At 33.9% G+C, this 15,660-nt stretch overlaps 2 protein-coding genes across 4 annotated transcripts; both read left to right on the forward strand.

Moving 5' to 3' along the window:
- Positions 1–890: 890 nt before the first annotated feature.
- On the forward strand, positions 891–6,340 carry LOC121983843 (mitogen-activated protein kinase kinase 1-like). The gene is made up of 8 exons (XM_042536493.1): positions 891–1,051; positions 1,289–1,376; positions 2,817–2,945; positions 3,944–4,168; positions 4,255–4,437; positions 4,569–4,789; positions 5,752–5,797; positions 5,871–6,340. The coding sequence occupies exons 1-8, from the start codon at positions 978–980 to the stop codon at positions 5,961–5,963; spliced, it is 1,059 nt and encodes a 352-aa protein (XP_042392427.1). The 5' UTR covers positions 891–977; the 3' UTR covers positions 5,964–6,340.
- Positions 6,341–7,203: 863 nt separating this feature from the next.
- LOC121983844 (pentatricopeptide repeat-containing protein At4g35850, mitochondrial-like) lies at positions 7,204–15,504 on the forward strand. 3 transcript variants are annotated; one of them, XM_042536494.1, is made up of 13 exons: positions 7,204–7,329; positions 7,461–7,599; positions 7,669–7,831; positions 7,994–8,059; positions 8,243–8,340; positions 10,688–10,805; positions 10,882–11,088; positions 11,183–11,259; positions 12,165–12,255; positions 13,962–14,027; positions 14,122–14,199; positions 14,853–14,954; positions 15,037–15,504. In XM_042536494.1, exons 1-13 carry the CDS (start codon positions 7,305–7,307, stop codon positions 15,139–15,141), a joined length of 1,335 nt encoding a protein of 444 aa, XP_042392428.1. In that variant the 5' UTR covers positions 7,204–7,304; the 3' UTR covers positions 15,142–15,504. The 3 variants fall into 3 exon arrangements, with proteins under 3 accessions (XP_042392428.1, XP_042392429.1, XP_042392430.1); XM_042536495.1 differs by having other exon boundaries at positions 7,207–7,329; positions 7,465–7,599; XM_042536496.1 differs by having other exon boundaries at positions 7,212–7,329; positions 7,517–7,599.
- The last annotated feature ends 156 nt before the right edge of the window (positions 15,505–15,660 follow it).

The following is a 15,660-nucleotide window of genomic DNA, read 5'->3' on the forward strand; positions in this document are numbered from 1 at the left end:
AATCTCCTAATACTTGAAAAAAAAAAATATCTTAGACAATATAGTGGTCTAAAGGTAGGGGTGTAATCAAGCCAAGCCGAACTCTTGGATGTTTGAGTTTGGCTTGTTTATAATCGAGCCGGGCTCGAGCTTTATTTAACGAATATATTCATGGCTCACGAGCTTATTCGAGCTTTTATCGAGCCTAAACGAACTTAATAAATATAAATTATAAAATTAAATATTCATTAAAAAATAAATTATATATTTTAAAAAAAATATAATATTATTGTTAAAATTTATAATTTTATTCTAATAAATAAATTTAATATATTTGTTTATGTTTTTCATAAGTAGAGTATAAAATCTATAAATTCAATATCAAAACTATTATTTTTTTATTTAAAAATCGATTTATGAGCTTAACGAATATGTTCACGAGTTAACAAGCCGAATATTGTGAAGCTTGAGCTTGATTTATTTATCTTAATTCTTAACGAGCATCATTAAATAAACTCAAATGAGCTTTTATCGAATCGAGATTCGAATAATTCCCAAGTAGCTTGGCTCATTTAAGTTTCCAAATATCCAATTTAGACCTTTTTTGTTTTTTTTAAGTCCAACATGTTTTATTAGACTTTAACACTTAAAACTGCCGCCCTTTAAACTTTGCAGGGCTGTCATTGTTATTTTACTAAATTTGGGGTTGTCGTTGTAAGTTTTGATCGTACCGTTCCGTTGGCCGCTTCCGTGGTCTCGAAATCATTAATTATGACAAACGACACACGATGAAGTCTTCTCCACTCCCAGTCTTCCCCGTCGTCTTCTTTTGACTCTTCAAAATGAAATTATTTTGACAGTAATTTTTTTTTACTGCTGGCAGCAATTTTCAAGTCTTGATTTCCTCTTTAAATTGGATTTTCATCTCCCTGCACTGCTCTCTTCCATCCACGAAAGCCCTAGCAATTCGGGGATCGGAAGACTATAAACCCTAGATCATGAGGGGCGCCAAGCAATTGAAGCAGCTGAAGCTCGATGTTACCCCCCAGGAAGCCCCCGTCGACAAATTCCTGTAACATACTTGTTCCGCTACTTCCTCTGTTAATTCTCGAGGGATTTTGTTCTTGATTTGGTGGTTTCTTTGTTTGAATCGCCTCTTGCCGAAATCCCCGTTGCTGGATTCGATTTCTGTTTACTTTTCTGATGGGGTTTTGTAGAATGCTGCTGGTTTTGATTTTTGGAAAATGGAAGTTTCTTTACTGTGTTTTTGGTCGGATTTTGAGTAAATTCAGGGTTTCGTGAATTGCAGGACGGCGAGTGGCACGTTCACGGATGGGGATTTGCGGTTGAATCAGAGGGGACTGCGGTTGATCTCTGATGAAACTCAAACTAGTCAGGTAAACTTAAGTATTTCTGGATGAGTTTTGACGAAGCAAGAAATGAGTAGAATGCTAGAGGTTGATACTCTTCTAGTCCGTTGATGATAATTTTGGGATGATTTAATAAATTGAATTAATATTACAGAAATTGCACATGCTAAGAATTGTAAAAGGGGAAGTGGCCATTTTATGTTCTACTTTAGTTCCTTGACCAGAAAGTGATTCATGCATGGAGATTTGAGAAATAAAGTTTTATTTGCTAATGTTCTAAAATCAACGTTTGAATAGATTTCTTCATATCCACATTGCACACTGATTACTTGTTCTTTTTAATTGTTTGTACTTACGTTCATGTCTGAAATGGCTGAAGTGACGCCAATCCCAAGTCTGAAATTAATGGGATGCATATTTGAAGTATGCAATTGTACATGCGCTATGAATCTCCTTCTGGTTCACTAGAAGAAACATATTTCTGTATGTTCAGTTAGAATTGAGCTTTTTGTTTTGTGAAACAACAACAACAACAACAACAACCAAGCCTTTTCCCACTAGGTGGGGTCGGCTGTATGAATCCTTTTACGCCATTGAGCTCTATCTCCTATTATATCATTATCTATATTTAAATAAATTTTATCTTGTTTTGTGAAACTGAGAAAATATTTAAATGTCTCTAAATGCATCATATTAGGAAAGGAACTATGTAAGTGTAACAGATTCAACTAAAGAATAATATCCCGTTTTTAATTGGATGGAAAGCATAAACAGCAGACTCTACATTGTACATACATTTTGTCATTAACGTCGTTATTTATTTGAAGGAGAGGAGATCCTACCGCTTTTTGCGGTCCAGAGGATGCTCCCTTACCATGCATTAGTGGGGATATATGGTCCCCACCTATTTTACATATGGGGACCATGCATCCCCACCAATACATGATAAGGGAGCATCCTCTGGATCACAAAAGTGGTCCAGAGGATCCGGCCTGTATTTGAAGGGGAGCCATGGCGCAATTGTAAAGTTGCCATGTGACCTTAAGGTCACTGGTTCGAGTCACGGAAGCAGTCTCTTGCAAAATGCAAGGTAAGGTTGCTTACAATTGACCCAATATGGTCTGATCCTTCTCTAGGACTCTACATTGGTGGGAGCTTCGTGCACGGGTTACCTTTTTTTTTTTTTTTAACATTGCTAGTTACATAGATATTAAAAGTTTTGCATTTCTCTTTAGTCAATCATGTACAAGAATTTTAATTTTACTGCATTTTTTTATTATATTTCTCAGTCACTAATATAGCAATTCATTTGTATTCTTATTATTTTATGAAAAACATCTTCTTGGTCTTTCTTAAAGACAGTATGTTAATTTAATATTTACATGATTTGATTGCTCATTCATGTTCAATTGGATAACTTCTCAAATCTTCTCTATAAATTTGAAATTTTGGCATGACAATATGCAGCCACCAGATGTGGAAGATGTAGAGTTCTCTAGGGAAGATCTTGAGACCATTAAAGTCATAGGGAAGGGAAGTGGAGGAATTGTTCAACTGGTGCGCCATAAATGGCTTGGAACATTTTATGCTCTAAAGGTATATTTTCTGTGGACATTTATGATCGAAATACCGTCTTAACTTCATCTATGCATCCAATTGTTTCAAGCATGTATGTTATATATAAAGTAAGTAAAACTCAAAGAGTTGTTTATGGAAAATAGAAAATTTAGTTCAATATAAACAGTCAAAATTTTGTAACATAACTGTTTTAGAAAGCACTACCAGTCACCAACTTACAACATGTAAATTGGATTGTGATAAGGCACACAATCTCATCCTACCAACTTGTATATATGAGTTTGCATTTTCTATATTTTCGAACTTACCAGAAGAAGGTGAGATTATTGTCTGCAAAGATAGTTTCCTCTAGCAACAAATTAACATAGGTTCTGGTGAAAGGCTGACATAAAGATTGTATCCATTTTTTAGTCTCTCCATGCTTGATCTATCAAATGCCATTTACTTTTTCTTATTCTCTTGATTAACTTCGATGCAATCTTTTATATTTTTTACATTAGGGGACAATAGGCTTCATATTAATATTATGTTTCAACTCAATGTTCATATTCTTTGTTTGTTGCTCACATATTCATATTAAAAAAGTTGTTTTTTTTTAAATTAAAACTTGATTAGTTTCCCCATATATTACTTCTTTATTATACATTGAGACTGTAAGTTTAGTTAGTCAAACAAGCTAAGCCATATAGTGAAGGATAAAAACCTGCTTAGATTTATGGTACTTATTTTTCTTTTTTCTATTTGTATCTTGCATATATCTTTACTCATTGAGTGGCAAATGCCATGTTGCCTAGGTGGGGTTTACTTGAACGGACAGTTAGGTGAGGGAAGTGGATGGAAAGGAAAATTAATTTAAATAAGGGATTCACGATCCATGTGGAATTTTGTTACTCCTCTCTCCCTTCTTCTCCTCTCTTTACATCCAAGTAAACCAATTTTTAGATTAAAGAAAGTGGTGAAAGAATTTGTTTTTCTTAAACAGAGTGACCCAACTCTACCTCATTGATTATTTTCAGGGTATTCAGATGTGCATTCAGGAAACAGTTCGTAAACAAATTGTGCAAGAACTTAAGATAAATAAGGCCTCTCAGTGCCCTCACGTTGTTGTTTGTTACCATTCTTTCTACCACAATGGTGTTATTTCTCTAGTACTTGAGTACATGGACCGTGGGTCACTTGCAGATGTAATTAAGCAAGTCAAAACAATTCTTGAGCCATATCTAGCAGTTGTCTGTAAGCAGGCAAGTATCTAATACATTGTTGGATATGAAAGCTGGAAAGGCTGTACTGTTCTTTGATCGATGATATTATTCTCATGTAAGCATAGGTTCTGAAGGGTTTAGTATATCTGCATCATGAGCGACATGTAATTCATAGGGATATAAAGCCATCAAACTTGTTAGTCAACCATAAAGGTGAGGTGAAGATCACAGATTTTGGAGTAAGTGCAGTGCTTCTCAATTCCATGGGTCAGCGTGATACATTTGTTGGCACCTATAACTATATGGCGGTATGTGAACTTCTACCCCATAAGTCATTGTTGCATTGGTATGATACTTTTTGATTTCTGAGGGAACTTTCTAACAGCATGTAATATGTTCTCATAGCTTGATTGTCATAATAAATTACTTGTATCCTTAGCCTGAACGAATTAGTGGAACCTCATATGACTACAAAAGTGACATCTGGAGTTTGGGCTTGGTAATCCTTGAGTCTGCAACTGGCCATTTTCCTTACACATCAACAGAGACAGAAGGATATTTGAGTTTTTATGAACTTCTAGAGGCTATTGTGGATCAACCACCACCTTCTGCTCCCTCAGATCAGTTCTCCCCAGAGTTCTGTTCGTTCATATCAGCTTGGTATGCCCTAAACTCCCATGTATTTATTTTTAATTATCTTGATCATTCATCAGACAATAAGTCTTCGCTCTTATCTTGCACAACGTAGCACCATATAGTTTTTTCTTATGCATTTTCATTTGTATTTTCCTAGATGTTATATATCAAATAGAATTTGATTCTACTGTCAATGATGTAGTACTATATTTTCATGACTTGATGAATTCTCTAAAAAGGATTAAATAAAAAAAAACTAATATATTTCTCATGTCATTTTAATCATTATATATCATCCTCTATGAATTCTAGTTCCTCCATGGTATCATATTAAAATGCCTTGGCCTTGAATCTTATATAAAGGCTCTATATAGATTCAAGTCATCTTTTCCATTCATTGCGCAAGATCGTCACTCTATAGTTTGTGTTAATCTAAGTTGAGGCCATCTGATTTTACTGAATCTTTGTGCCATCCATTCTTATGTTGTGAGCTAATCTTTAGTTATATAATTCGTAATCTATGACTGAGTTTGGCTTTTTGCAAGATGGTGTTCAGATTCTATATATGGAAAATAGAGCCTTACTGAGACTACTTTTAACACTGATGCTTCTGCTGTTCGATATTGAATAGTTACTGAAACCAAGAATGCCAATCCAACTCGAACCACATAATAACTAAAGGTCAAATACTAAATGTAGGACTAAACGTTAACTCTAGCATATCCACATTGACATTAATTCTAACAAGAATCACATTATCATGGTTTGAGGAGATACTATTCTCATGTTTATCCAAGATTTCTGACAATTTTCTCACAAAAGCTGCCAAAATCTACTGACTAAGCATGATGTATATTCTCACAAGTCCCTAAAAGCTTTGGTGACTCTGTGCATATGTATTACAGTCAAAACTTCCTACTTTGGTATGTTCTCTTCATTTGCAAGTTGAAACTAATTGATTAGCCTTACCGTCGAATTGTTTGCAGCATACAGAAAGACCCTAAGCAACGCCTGTCATCCTTGGAGCTCCTGGTCAGTGGTTCGGTAATTCTTTTTTGTTCGCTGTAATGTTCGAGAAATTGATAGATTCTAACTGAATTTTCAGAGTCATCCTTTCATCAAAAAATTTGAGGACAAGGACATCGATCTGGCAATTCTTGTTGGCAGCTTAGATCCTCCTGTAAACTTAGCTGAGTGATGTTAATGCTATCATTTCTAAGTGTTGGTATGTGTACAATCCAAATTGTGACTGGATTGCTGGGGAAAACTCGTTGTCAACCCATTCGATCAAACAGCCTCTTTATATGAACCAAAGCGCTGCTTAGAAAACCAGAATGATCCGTGGATCTTGACATTCTCAATGGATTGAAGATGCCATACCTATTGTTATCAGTCGACAAATCTCTTTTTCAGGGGACCAAAAGTTCTACTGTATTTTACATTTTACCATGGAAAACTAGCACTTATCTTTTCATAAGTTGTACGTAATATACGGCTAAAGTAATACTGGTTGTTCATGTGCTATGACTGATGGATTCAGAATATTTTTCATGATCGACTTTTAGTGGTTGTAAACAGTTCGTTTTTTCTGGAATTCATCCTATAAAGTACAAACTGAAAAAAAAAATCATGAAAAAAATAAGCCCGTAGCCCGTGCGTGCTCTCTCTCTATATATATATAGACACGCACCTTGGACGACCAACGTGGATAACCCTCATGTGCAGAGGCACCTCCCGTGTGAGAGGCGAGGCGCTCATGTTGGTTGTCCAACGTGGATGTGTAAGATATCAAACTCTTATATTTATATACACAACATGTGCTATTGTTATGTTGCCCACCGTGCGTTTGTGCAGCATAACATTCCTTGTATACGATATTGTTATGCTGCTTAGTATGTAAGATAATTTTTTTTTTTTAAATTTAGGGTTTAGTCATTTAGGATTTTAACTTTAGATTTAGGGATTACGATATAATATTAAGTCTTACAAAAGAAAATGCATTAGAGATTCACGAGGTGTGTGACATAAGGTGTACGATATTAAATTTTACAATCCTACTAATCATGAGATAGATAGTCCGATCTCATATTTCATTCATCAAGTAAATTCAAAAGTACGGTGACTCCTAATATAACGTCTCAATTTTACTAATAGTTCAATAGTCACAGATAAACTTTGGTTGCTTACGAAATATATGTCTTTGACTATCGCACCCCATTCCTGAATTAATTTTTTTTTAATTGACACTTGTATCCAAACTTATTTGATGGGATAAAAACTAAATTATATTTTGTCATTTATGTGAACATTTTAGTCCCACTTTTTTTTTGTTAGAAAGAAAACTAATTTCCCCAATGAAGATGAAATGTACATTAACAAGACTTCCGGGGTTGTTTTCACAAAAATGTTAGGAAAGACATACGATTCCGTGCAGTAGACGAGATTAGGCCTCTCTAAAACCCTAACGTTTCGAACTTGAAATACGGCCCAGTGAAGCAGCGGTTGGGAGTGGCGCAGGTCTTTCTCCTTCCGATTTGCGATGAACATTTTGAAGAATTTTGCATGTAAGCGATTGAATCCACTCCTGCTCAGATTGATTCATTTTTTTTCGATGTTTCCACGATCCTCTCTCCTTGCATCTCATGTTGAAGTTGTAATTTTTCTTTTTTTTTTCCAATTTTCTTCATACAAATAGCTAGTCGTGGCCACTTCCTGTTTCTTCTGACCAAATGCCGTCCCTTTTCTGTGGAGACGGCTGAGTACGCGAAGAGAAACTATGCTAATAACATATCCGAGTACAACACCGTCATCGGGTCCCTGATCGGCCAGCGAAGGTAAGTTCCGATGCGTCCCTTCACTGTCACGATCAGTTTTTGTGTTATTTGATATTTATTGTGTTCCAGAGGATTCTTGTTGAGGGATGTGTATGAAGACATGATGCTGGACGGAGTCCAGCCAATGCGGGACACTTTCCACGCTCTCATTGTCGGGACCATGAAGGGGAACCGGCTTCAGGATGCTTTCTTCTTCCGCGATGAGATGAAAGCTATGGGTTTACCCCCTGATGTTAGTTCTCTTACTTTCAAAATTTATTGGCTTCTCAAAGTTGTTTGTGGTGATATGTGTGGATTTGCAAATACATACTAAGTGCCTAATGTTTGTACCTGTAACAAGGGATGGTAACCTTTCGATATAACTGAGTTGAAGCATTAATTTTTGAACTTTCAGGTTAATCTGTACCACTTTTTGATATCAACTTGTGGGAAATGTAAGAATTCTGATGCAGCCATCAAGGTGATCTTTTCTTTATTTGCAATGCTGATTCCTTTTCCCATCTTACTCGAGATATCTTGATTTTAGTCTCAGAAAGATTTTGCAAGTTATCAATATTTGTGCTTCACTAGTTGATTACTTGTTACCTAAGCACATTTTTGTACTTTAAATAACTGAGTTATTTTCTATTTGTCTTTTCCAAAGCTTTTGGAAGAAATGAAGAGGCATGGAGTCAAGTTGAAAGGTGAAACCTACATATGTCTCCTTAATGCCCTTGCAACAACAGGCCGTACAGATCAAGTGTATGTTGATTCTTGAAATACATATGCTTCTATGGTTCCACTCGTGTTATTGTTTAGATTTGTTGCAGTTATGCATGAAGTTACTTTTATTCACATTATTGGACAGTGATATAACTACCTTGTTTGTCTATCATTTTTAGTGGTAGTTAATTTTAAGGGGATAACTTATCCAAAAGCTCAAAATAACTTATCCAAAAGATTAAATTGTTAGGTATTTTTTTTTTTAATTTCTACCTGTATATACATGTGGAAGGGTGAAGCAAACTTGATTGGTCTAAACACCACACATGTGGACTGACACTTGATTTGAATGTTTTTTGTGGACGTTAAATGCTTGTAAAGGTGATGGATTAAATATTATGGTAGAGACTCAATATTAGTTTAGTTCCTTCTTTGGGATCTAGCAATATGATGCTCTTGACATCAGTACATTTTCATCATGCATCTAGATACACATTCACATGCTTGATCATGATAGTAAAGGGAGAATAAACGAATTATAGACTTTTGGTAAGGGTATATTTGATGTATATAGTTTATACACATTTCTGCATTCACTCTGATGCCAAAACAATGATAAGTAAACAATCCTGATGATCCACTTTTACCAAAGTAGACAATTAATATTACTCCTTTTCTTGTTACCTCCACGGGTAGGGTTGTTGCCGTGTGACTTAGAGGTTACGAGTTTGAGTCGCGGAAACAACCTCTTGCAAAACAAGATAATGCTGTATACAATAGACCATTCCCCAAGACTCTGCATTGGCGGGAGCTTCGTGCAGCGGACTGTCCTTTTTTCTTTCTTGTTACCTCCACTGGTCACTGTTGATCCTTGACCTTGTTCCAACCATGAGTGATACACCTCACTACCTCATAGAGTGCTCTTACTATCTCATCCAAAGGACGACAATATTGGGTATTCTTTAGAAAATAGTCTGATTGTTTTGATTTTAGAGAGCAAATGTGGAATCATTTACCATCATACTAAAAAAATTCCAGTAAAGTCTGTTAAAATTTTATCTTAACATTTCTTCATCATTTTGCAATAACTTTATGCTTGCTCACACATTATAACACTCAGAATATGAAAGAAAGAATCAATCAATTTTTGTCTCCTTTATTGGTATGATTTTTAAGGTGCTGTTTCCTACAAAGTACATAGTTTTCCAACTATGCCATTTTAATTAACATTGAATAACAATCATTAGCATACATTTCAATTGGCATTTAACATACATGTAATTGAATATAAGACAAGCTGTATATCAATGAAATTTTGGTTATTTTTTGATATTTTAACTATTAGTAGTCATGATTAATAGATATTATTATTGGATGGTGGGCAAATGACAGTGGCATTAGTATCATTGTCAATACAATTAATTTATCAGTGTTAACTGTTGGCAATTTACTTCAGTTGATATTCTGATTCTTTCTAATTGTTCAAAAGGAATCTTAACTTTCCAAAAAGCATGTACAAGTTATCTATTTGAGTTGTTGGCAAATGACAATGGCATTAGTATCATTGTCAATACAATTAATTTATCAGTGTTAACTGTTGGCAATTTACTTCAGTTGATATTCTGATTCTTTCTAATTGTTCGAAAGTAATCTTAACTTTCCAAAAAGCATGTACAAGTTATCTATTTGAGTTGTTTAATATATGCTAGATGTTGCATTGTAGAGTATTTTTCCTTTTCTACAAAAATTATGATATGAAAATTTCCTATTTATAACATACATTACTTTTAGTTATTCATTTGCCATCTAAAAATAAAGCAAACATTTCCACAGTATATTAGAATCTGGTTGTCTTTGATATGTCTATTTGGTTCTCAGTTGGTGAATGAGTATGGTATATTTAATGTCATTCCCCATATAGTTTGAGTGTGAATACCAGGAATGTATCGAATAATTTTGCTGCAGTTACTCATTTAAGAAACATAGTGTAGGACCAGTGTGAGTCGGGTTGAATATCTATCTGTCTTTTTTCTCGTTTTGGTCCTTGGTTCGTCTTTTCTAACCATTCGTTAAATCTGGTCAACATTGGTATATTGTCAAGCCTCAAAACCCTATAGCCTGATTGCACCAACACATAGTAGTGTATGTTTCATATAACAGGTTTCTTTTTGCTGTCATATTTTTTTAGTCAAATTGCATTGTCAGATATTGTGGCCATATGAATATGACCTTATTTTGCATTTGTCATTTCTGAGGCAGCTTATTAAGAATCTCTTTTTAATTTTTATTGATACGCAGAGATATTTTCTAAGCTTTTATTTTACTTTTGACCTAACTTTGGATGAGAGATGAAGATATTGTTATAATCAATTGAGTCTTTCTTCAGTTATGCCATTGTTCGTGATATGACTGCTGCTGGTCTTGGGTTAAATAAGTTCTGTTATGCTGGACTTATAAGTGCATATAAGAATAAGCAACCAACTACTGAAGAAACAACTACAAAGGTATGTAATTTGTCTTTCCTTTTACTTCTGTTTACATCAAAACATATTATAATTTGTAAAAGTTTGTTTTGTTAAGATTATTGAGCTTGTTAAGCAATCAAAAGGATGGTCTTCTGTTGAAACATCAACTGACAGTGGTGAGAACGTGATGATGAACGTGTCAGAAGAGGAGTTGTACAATATTCCTACTGCAGAATTTGTGCACAGAAGGGCGTTTATAAACAGGAATTTAACAGTGTATCATGTGGCTGTGCATGCTTGTGCAGAGTTGAAAAGCAAAGAAGTATATTTTAAATTCTACTGGAAAATTGTTTTTTTATTATTTTGTTGCTATATGCAGTTGTTTATTATTTCCTATTTTCTATGTTCTTCGGTAGACTCTGGAAACAATTCTTGATATGATCAAACAAGATGGTTATTCATTTGATGCTTTCATTGCTATGCATGCAATGAGGTAAGTACTATCTACATAACATATGATTGTATCCTTCACTGATTTTTTGCTTTTATGGAGTTGGAGACAACTCAACAAGACTATCTATTTATTAATTCTCCTCAATGCTTAAATCTTATGCTGCTGAGACTTGTTAAGATGATGCATAAGATGCAGTCATCATTACATTTTTTTTTTTTAAATTGTTATACTGAATTTGTGTCAAACTGCTTCAGGAACAAACATGTGACAACATGAAGTATTCACTTTTATGTCTTAGGTTGGCAGGCTTTAGATTTCTGCTTTCTAAGCTTGCAGCTGCATGACATTACTTTGTGGTGCACTTTTGTGCTCTTTTTTATCATTAAAGGTCTAATGGCCTTTGGTGACATTGAGAAAATTTTTTTTCAGAAACTTCATCTTTTAACATCTCATGGTTAGTAGTGTATTGTATATTGGAGACTCTATGTTTCCTAGTATGTATTTTCTGCTTGACCTTTTTTTCTTTCTGTATGTATTCTGTATATCTTTGTGAAGGCATAATCAAATTAAAATTTTATAAAAGATAGATTTCTTTATCTGATGAGTCTATCTATGCTAAGCTGACCTATTGGATCATCATCTCCAGAGAAAATTCATTAGTAAATAGCAATCTGAAAAATGTGGATGCTCAAGGATTAACCAAGTGAAATTGTTTATTTTTTGTGATTTAATGATATAATCTTGTTGTGTATATTCTCGCGGTGATCTAATGCTGAACTCCATTTATCAGTTTTTTATTGTAATGCATTTTCCTGTCGTAGTCACGTTTAAAACATCCTGTTATTTAATATTTGCTTTCTGTCTAATCTATGCCAGACGTGTAGTACTTGATTAACATGCAAATCTTGGCTATTTCAAGTCTTGGTACATTGTCATGGGTGTAGGTGCTACTTCAATTGTGAGGATATTGATTCTGGTGTTAAGATCTTTGAAGATTATACAAGGTCAAGACCTCCACTTGCTGAATTATGTGCGGTGAGTTACTTGAAAAAAAATTGGTCTTACAGTGAGTACGAAATATGATGTTTTCTTCCACTTGGTATATTCTCATTTATTCCTATGTTCATTTTATTAGCATTTCAAATTTATGCAGTATCATTCTTCTCTATCGCATTCTTGTGATTTCTGTGCCATTGATGGAAGAAGTGCAAGGTATAAAATGCTTGAGATTATAAAAAGTAAAATGAAAGATGAAAATGGAAAATCAAACAGTTCAGGCTTGGAATCCCATAGATTTTAAAAATAATAGGCTCTTCTAGATTTTTCTTGTCCTGACTTATTTCTGCGAGATTAATACCTTCCCCAAATTCTTTCAATCTGACCAATTTATGGTACTTTTCTGTGCCATGGTATGTTCAAATAATATGTTATAATTAGCTTATATCATGTTCTATTACTCTTTGGAAAGGTTTTTGATATCTATGTTTTGCGAAGATATACTTCTAAGTATTTTTTTGTTGGACTATCTTAATAGAGATTAACTAAGAGGCTAGTAATAGGAGGATAGGAGTCTGTGAGAATTCTTGTGTTTTTGAATTGTATACTTTTTTTTGTAAAATAAATATTCTATTCTCAAGTATATTAATTTTGAGTCCTTTACAATTTTATTCAAGGTTTGGAATCTTGTACCATGTCAGGTTGAGACGGATCATTCTAACAAATTATTGACACTTAAAGTTATTTTTAGTAACTTGTGTTCTCACAACACAATGTCAAAAATATATCATATTGATAGAAAGTACAACAAGAAAGTATTATGAAATGTTATTTTAAATAAGTTGTATAATTATTTTAAACGAGTTATATAATTATCTTCTCTTCTTTTTTTCTCTTCATTTTTATTCCTCATTGGATCTCTAATTCGCTACCAGCATCATATGTTGGTAAATTGTCACGGGATTGAAACAGTGTTGTTCTAAACAAAGTCTGAAACTCCAGCATATTGAGACTTTGAACCTTGGTTTTTTTAGTCTTATATTGTTTTTATATAGACATCATGTTCATTACTTTTTGGAAAAGTTTCTCAGGTTGTGTGGTTTTTTTGGATATCCTTTGTTTTGAGAAAAATTGCTGTAAGTACTCTTTGTTGGATTATCTAAACAGATTAACTAGAGGCTAGTAATTGGATAAGAATGTGTTACTTTTGCTTTTTTGAAATGTGGAATTATCTATAGCTATCCTATTGTCAAATATAGTGTCTCTGAGAGTACTTTATAGCTTCATTAATGTGCTATTGATTTTATAGAATAGCTTGTAATGGCTTGTAATGCTTCCTTCATTAGCAGCATTATTTGATACTCCTTGTTATTGAAATTACTCAACAATCTTTGAGCTTGCACTTTGTTACTTTTTCTGTCTAATTTACCTCAGTCGTAACATGTTTTCTGACATTAACAATACATCCTATGGACATTATGCTAGTTTTCGTATTGTATTTTTTCTTCCTCGACCTTAATCTTATGGTTAAGAGTTACCTATACATGATCCTCATATTCACACCTTCATCCATCTAATTTGGAAGATAAGGAAAAGAAGGGAAACAAGTTAAAGTAGAAATGTTGTTCTATTTGTCATTTCTTTTGTTCACATTATGCATTCAGATCATTTTAGACTGATAAGCTTTTGCTTTAGCCTCAACTGCTCAAGAATTCTATTTTTTCCCTTGAATTTGTGATGCTCAGACTCTGGCTGAAGGAGCGATGGTTGGATACACACCTAGAGGGATGCAACTTGCTCAAGAGACTCTAGTATTTAGTTCTTCTAATATTGGATTTTGTTTGTGTTTTCTCCATCCAATAAATTCTTTGTTATCGATCTGATGAAAATTTCAATTTCTCATAGGAGAAAATGCATGCAAGAGGAATTTTCTTAAACACAAAGATGGGAAATGATCTTCTGCTTGCTGCAGCGGGAGAGAAGGTACCTGACTTTAACCACTGGCACTGCTCTGTATTTATTATTCTGCTCTTGTGATGTACCTACCATACTAGAAAATTTTCAGTTTCATGCACCAAGTTTTAATTCTATTTCATTACCAGCAATTAATTCTGAAATTTTAATTTATTTCCATTTCTGCATATATTTAAGACTTGGGCAAACTGTAACTTTATATATTTATTATTTCAATAAAACAACATTGTAATTTTGTTGTTAACGGGATTAAATAGGCACTACTTCATTAAATTAATAGATATTCAAATTATTTTTCATCCTCAAATAAAAGCTAGATAAATAAATTTCTAATGGCAGTTGGAAGCATGTTGTTGAATTGTAACAAAATTAAAATTTAGTGCATAGAATTCAAACATTTCAAAGGACTAGAATTGGTAAAAAAAATTTTATTTGATTGAAAATCTGAAAGCACGTGTTAATTCAAAACAAACAAGGTATGCCCTATATTTTGTGATTAGCCCTAACTTTAACTAGGTCGCTTCACAAACTTTTGTTAGATTTTTTTCAATTGTGAAACTTCACATAGTTCTCCATTGTGTGTTTGCCTTCGGTTTTTTTTTTTCTGGGAAAAACAAAGTTTGGTTTTCAGCTTGTGGCTAACTTGAATCCTATTGGGACAGACGGGTGGATACACCACTGCAAACTACGTATGGGATCTTTGCCAGAACCGTGGAATCAATTCAAATTTTGCTGCTGTTAAGGCTTATTATGAAGGCTTAAAGGTACATAACACTTCCTGTCCTTGGTCTCAGTTTTACTACATTTTCATATCCTTTTCTGCCATTTCACTCCAATTGGTTTTAGGAAAGAGAGATCCCTCCAGACGATCCTAGGCTTGTAACGGTCGGGCACATTTATGACAATCTAAATCTTAGATTTGGAGGAAGGAGAATCAGAGTGGACCGGTAATACTTTCCTACATTCGGATCCTTGACGAGCAGCAATTGTTTTCAACGCTTGATGCAGAAGAAAGCATAGCGGCTTAGACTGAATCCAAGTAGTAAACTCTCCGGGGTGCAAAAGGCCTTTAGTCTCTCACGCACTTGCTTAGCAGTGTTCAAAGCTCCTTTCTTTAGATACTCATCGTTTTTGATCCCTCAGTTGATCGTTTATCAGTTGCAATATGAGCATTTGTATTCCAGATTTATTCACACACACTCTAGAGGCCTCCTATTAATCTATCCACTAATAAAGTGTGGCTGTTTGTGCTTTAACCAATTGTATTAGAATATATATATTCTAAATTCTAATTCTATGAATGTGTTTAGAATATCCTTTTTCTGGATCTGCTTTTATGCTGTTTATAAAATGCTTCTGCTTTGAAGAGTTTAGATTGCTGTTAAGATCTTGGATCCATATTTTTACAAATAATTCCATCTAGAATTATTTTTAAAAGTCAACTTATTACAGATATAGTTAATTAATTTT

This window comes from Zingiber officinale, chromosome 5B (genome assembly GCF_018446385.1).
Source record: "Zingiber officinale cultivar Zhangliang chromosome 5B, Zo_v1.1, whole genome shotgun sequence".
NCBI classification, from domain to species: domain Eukaryota; kingdom Viridiplantae; phylum Streptophyta; class Magnoliopsida; order Zingiberales; family Zingiberaceae; genus Zingiber; species Zingiber officinale.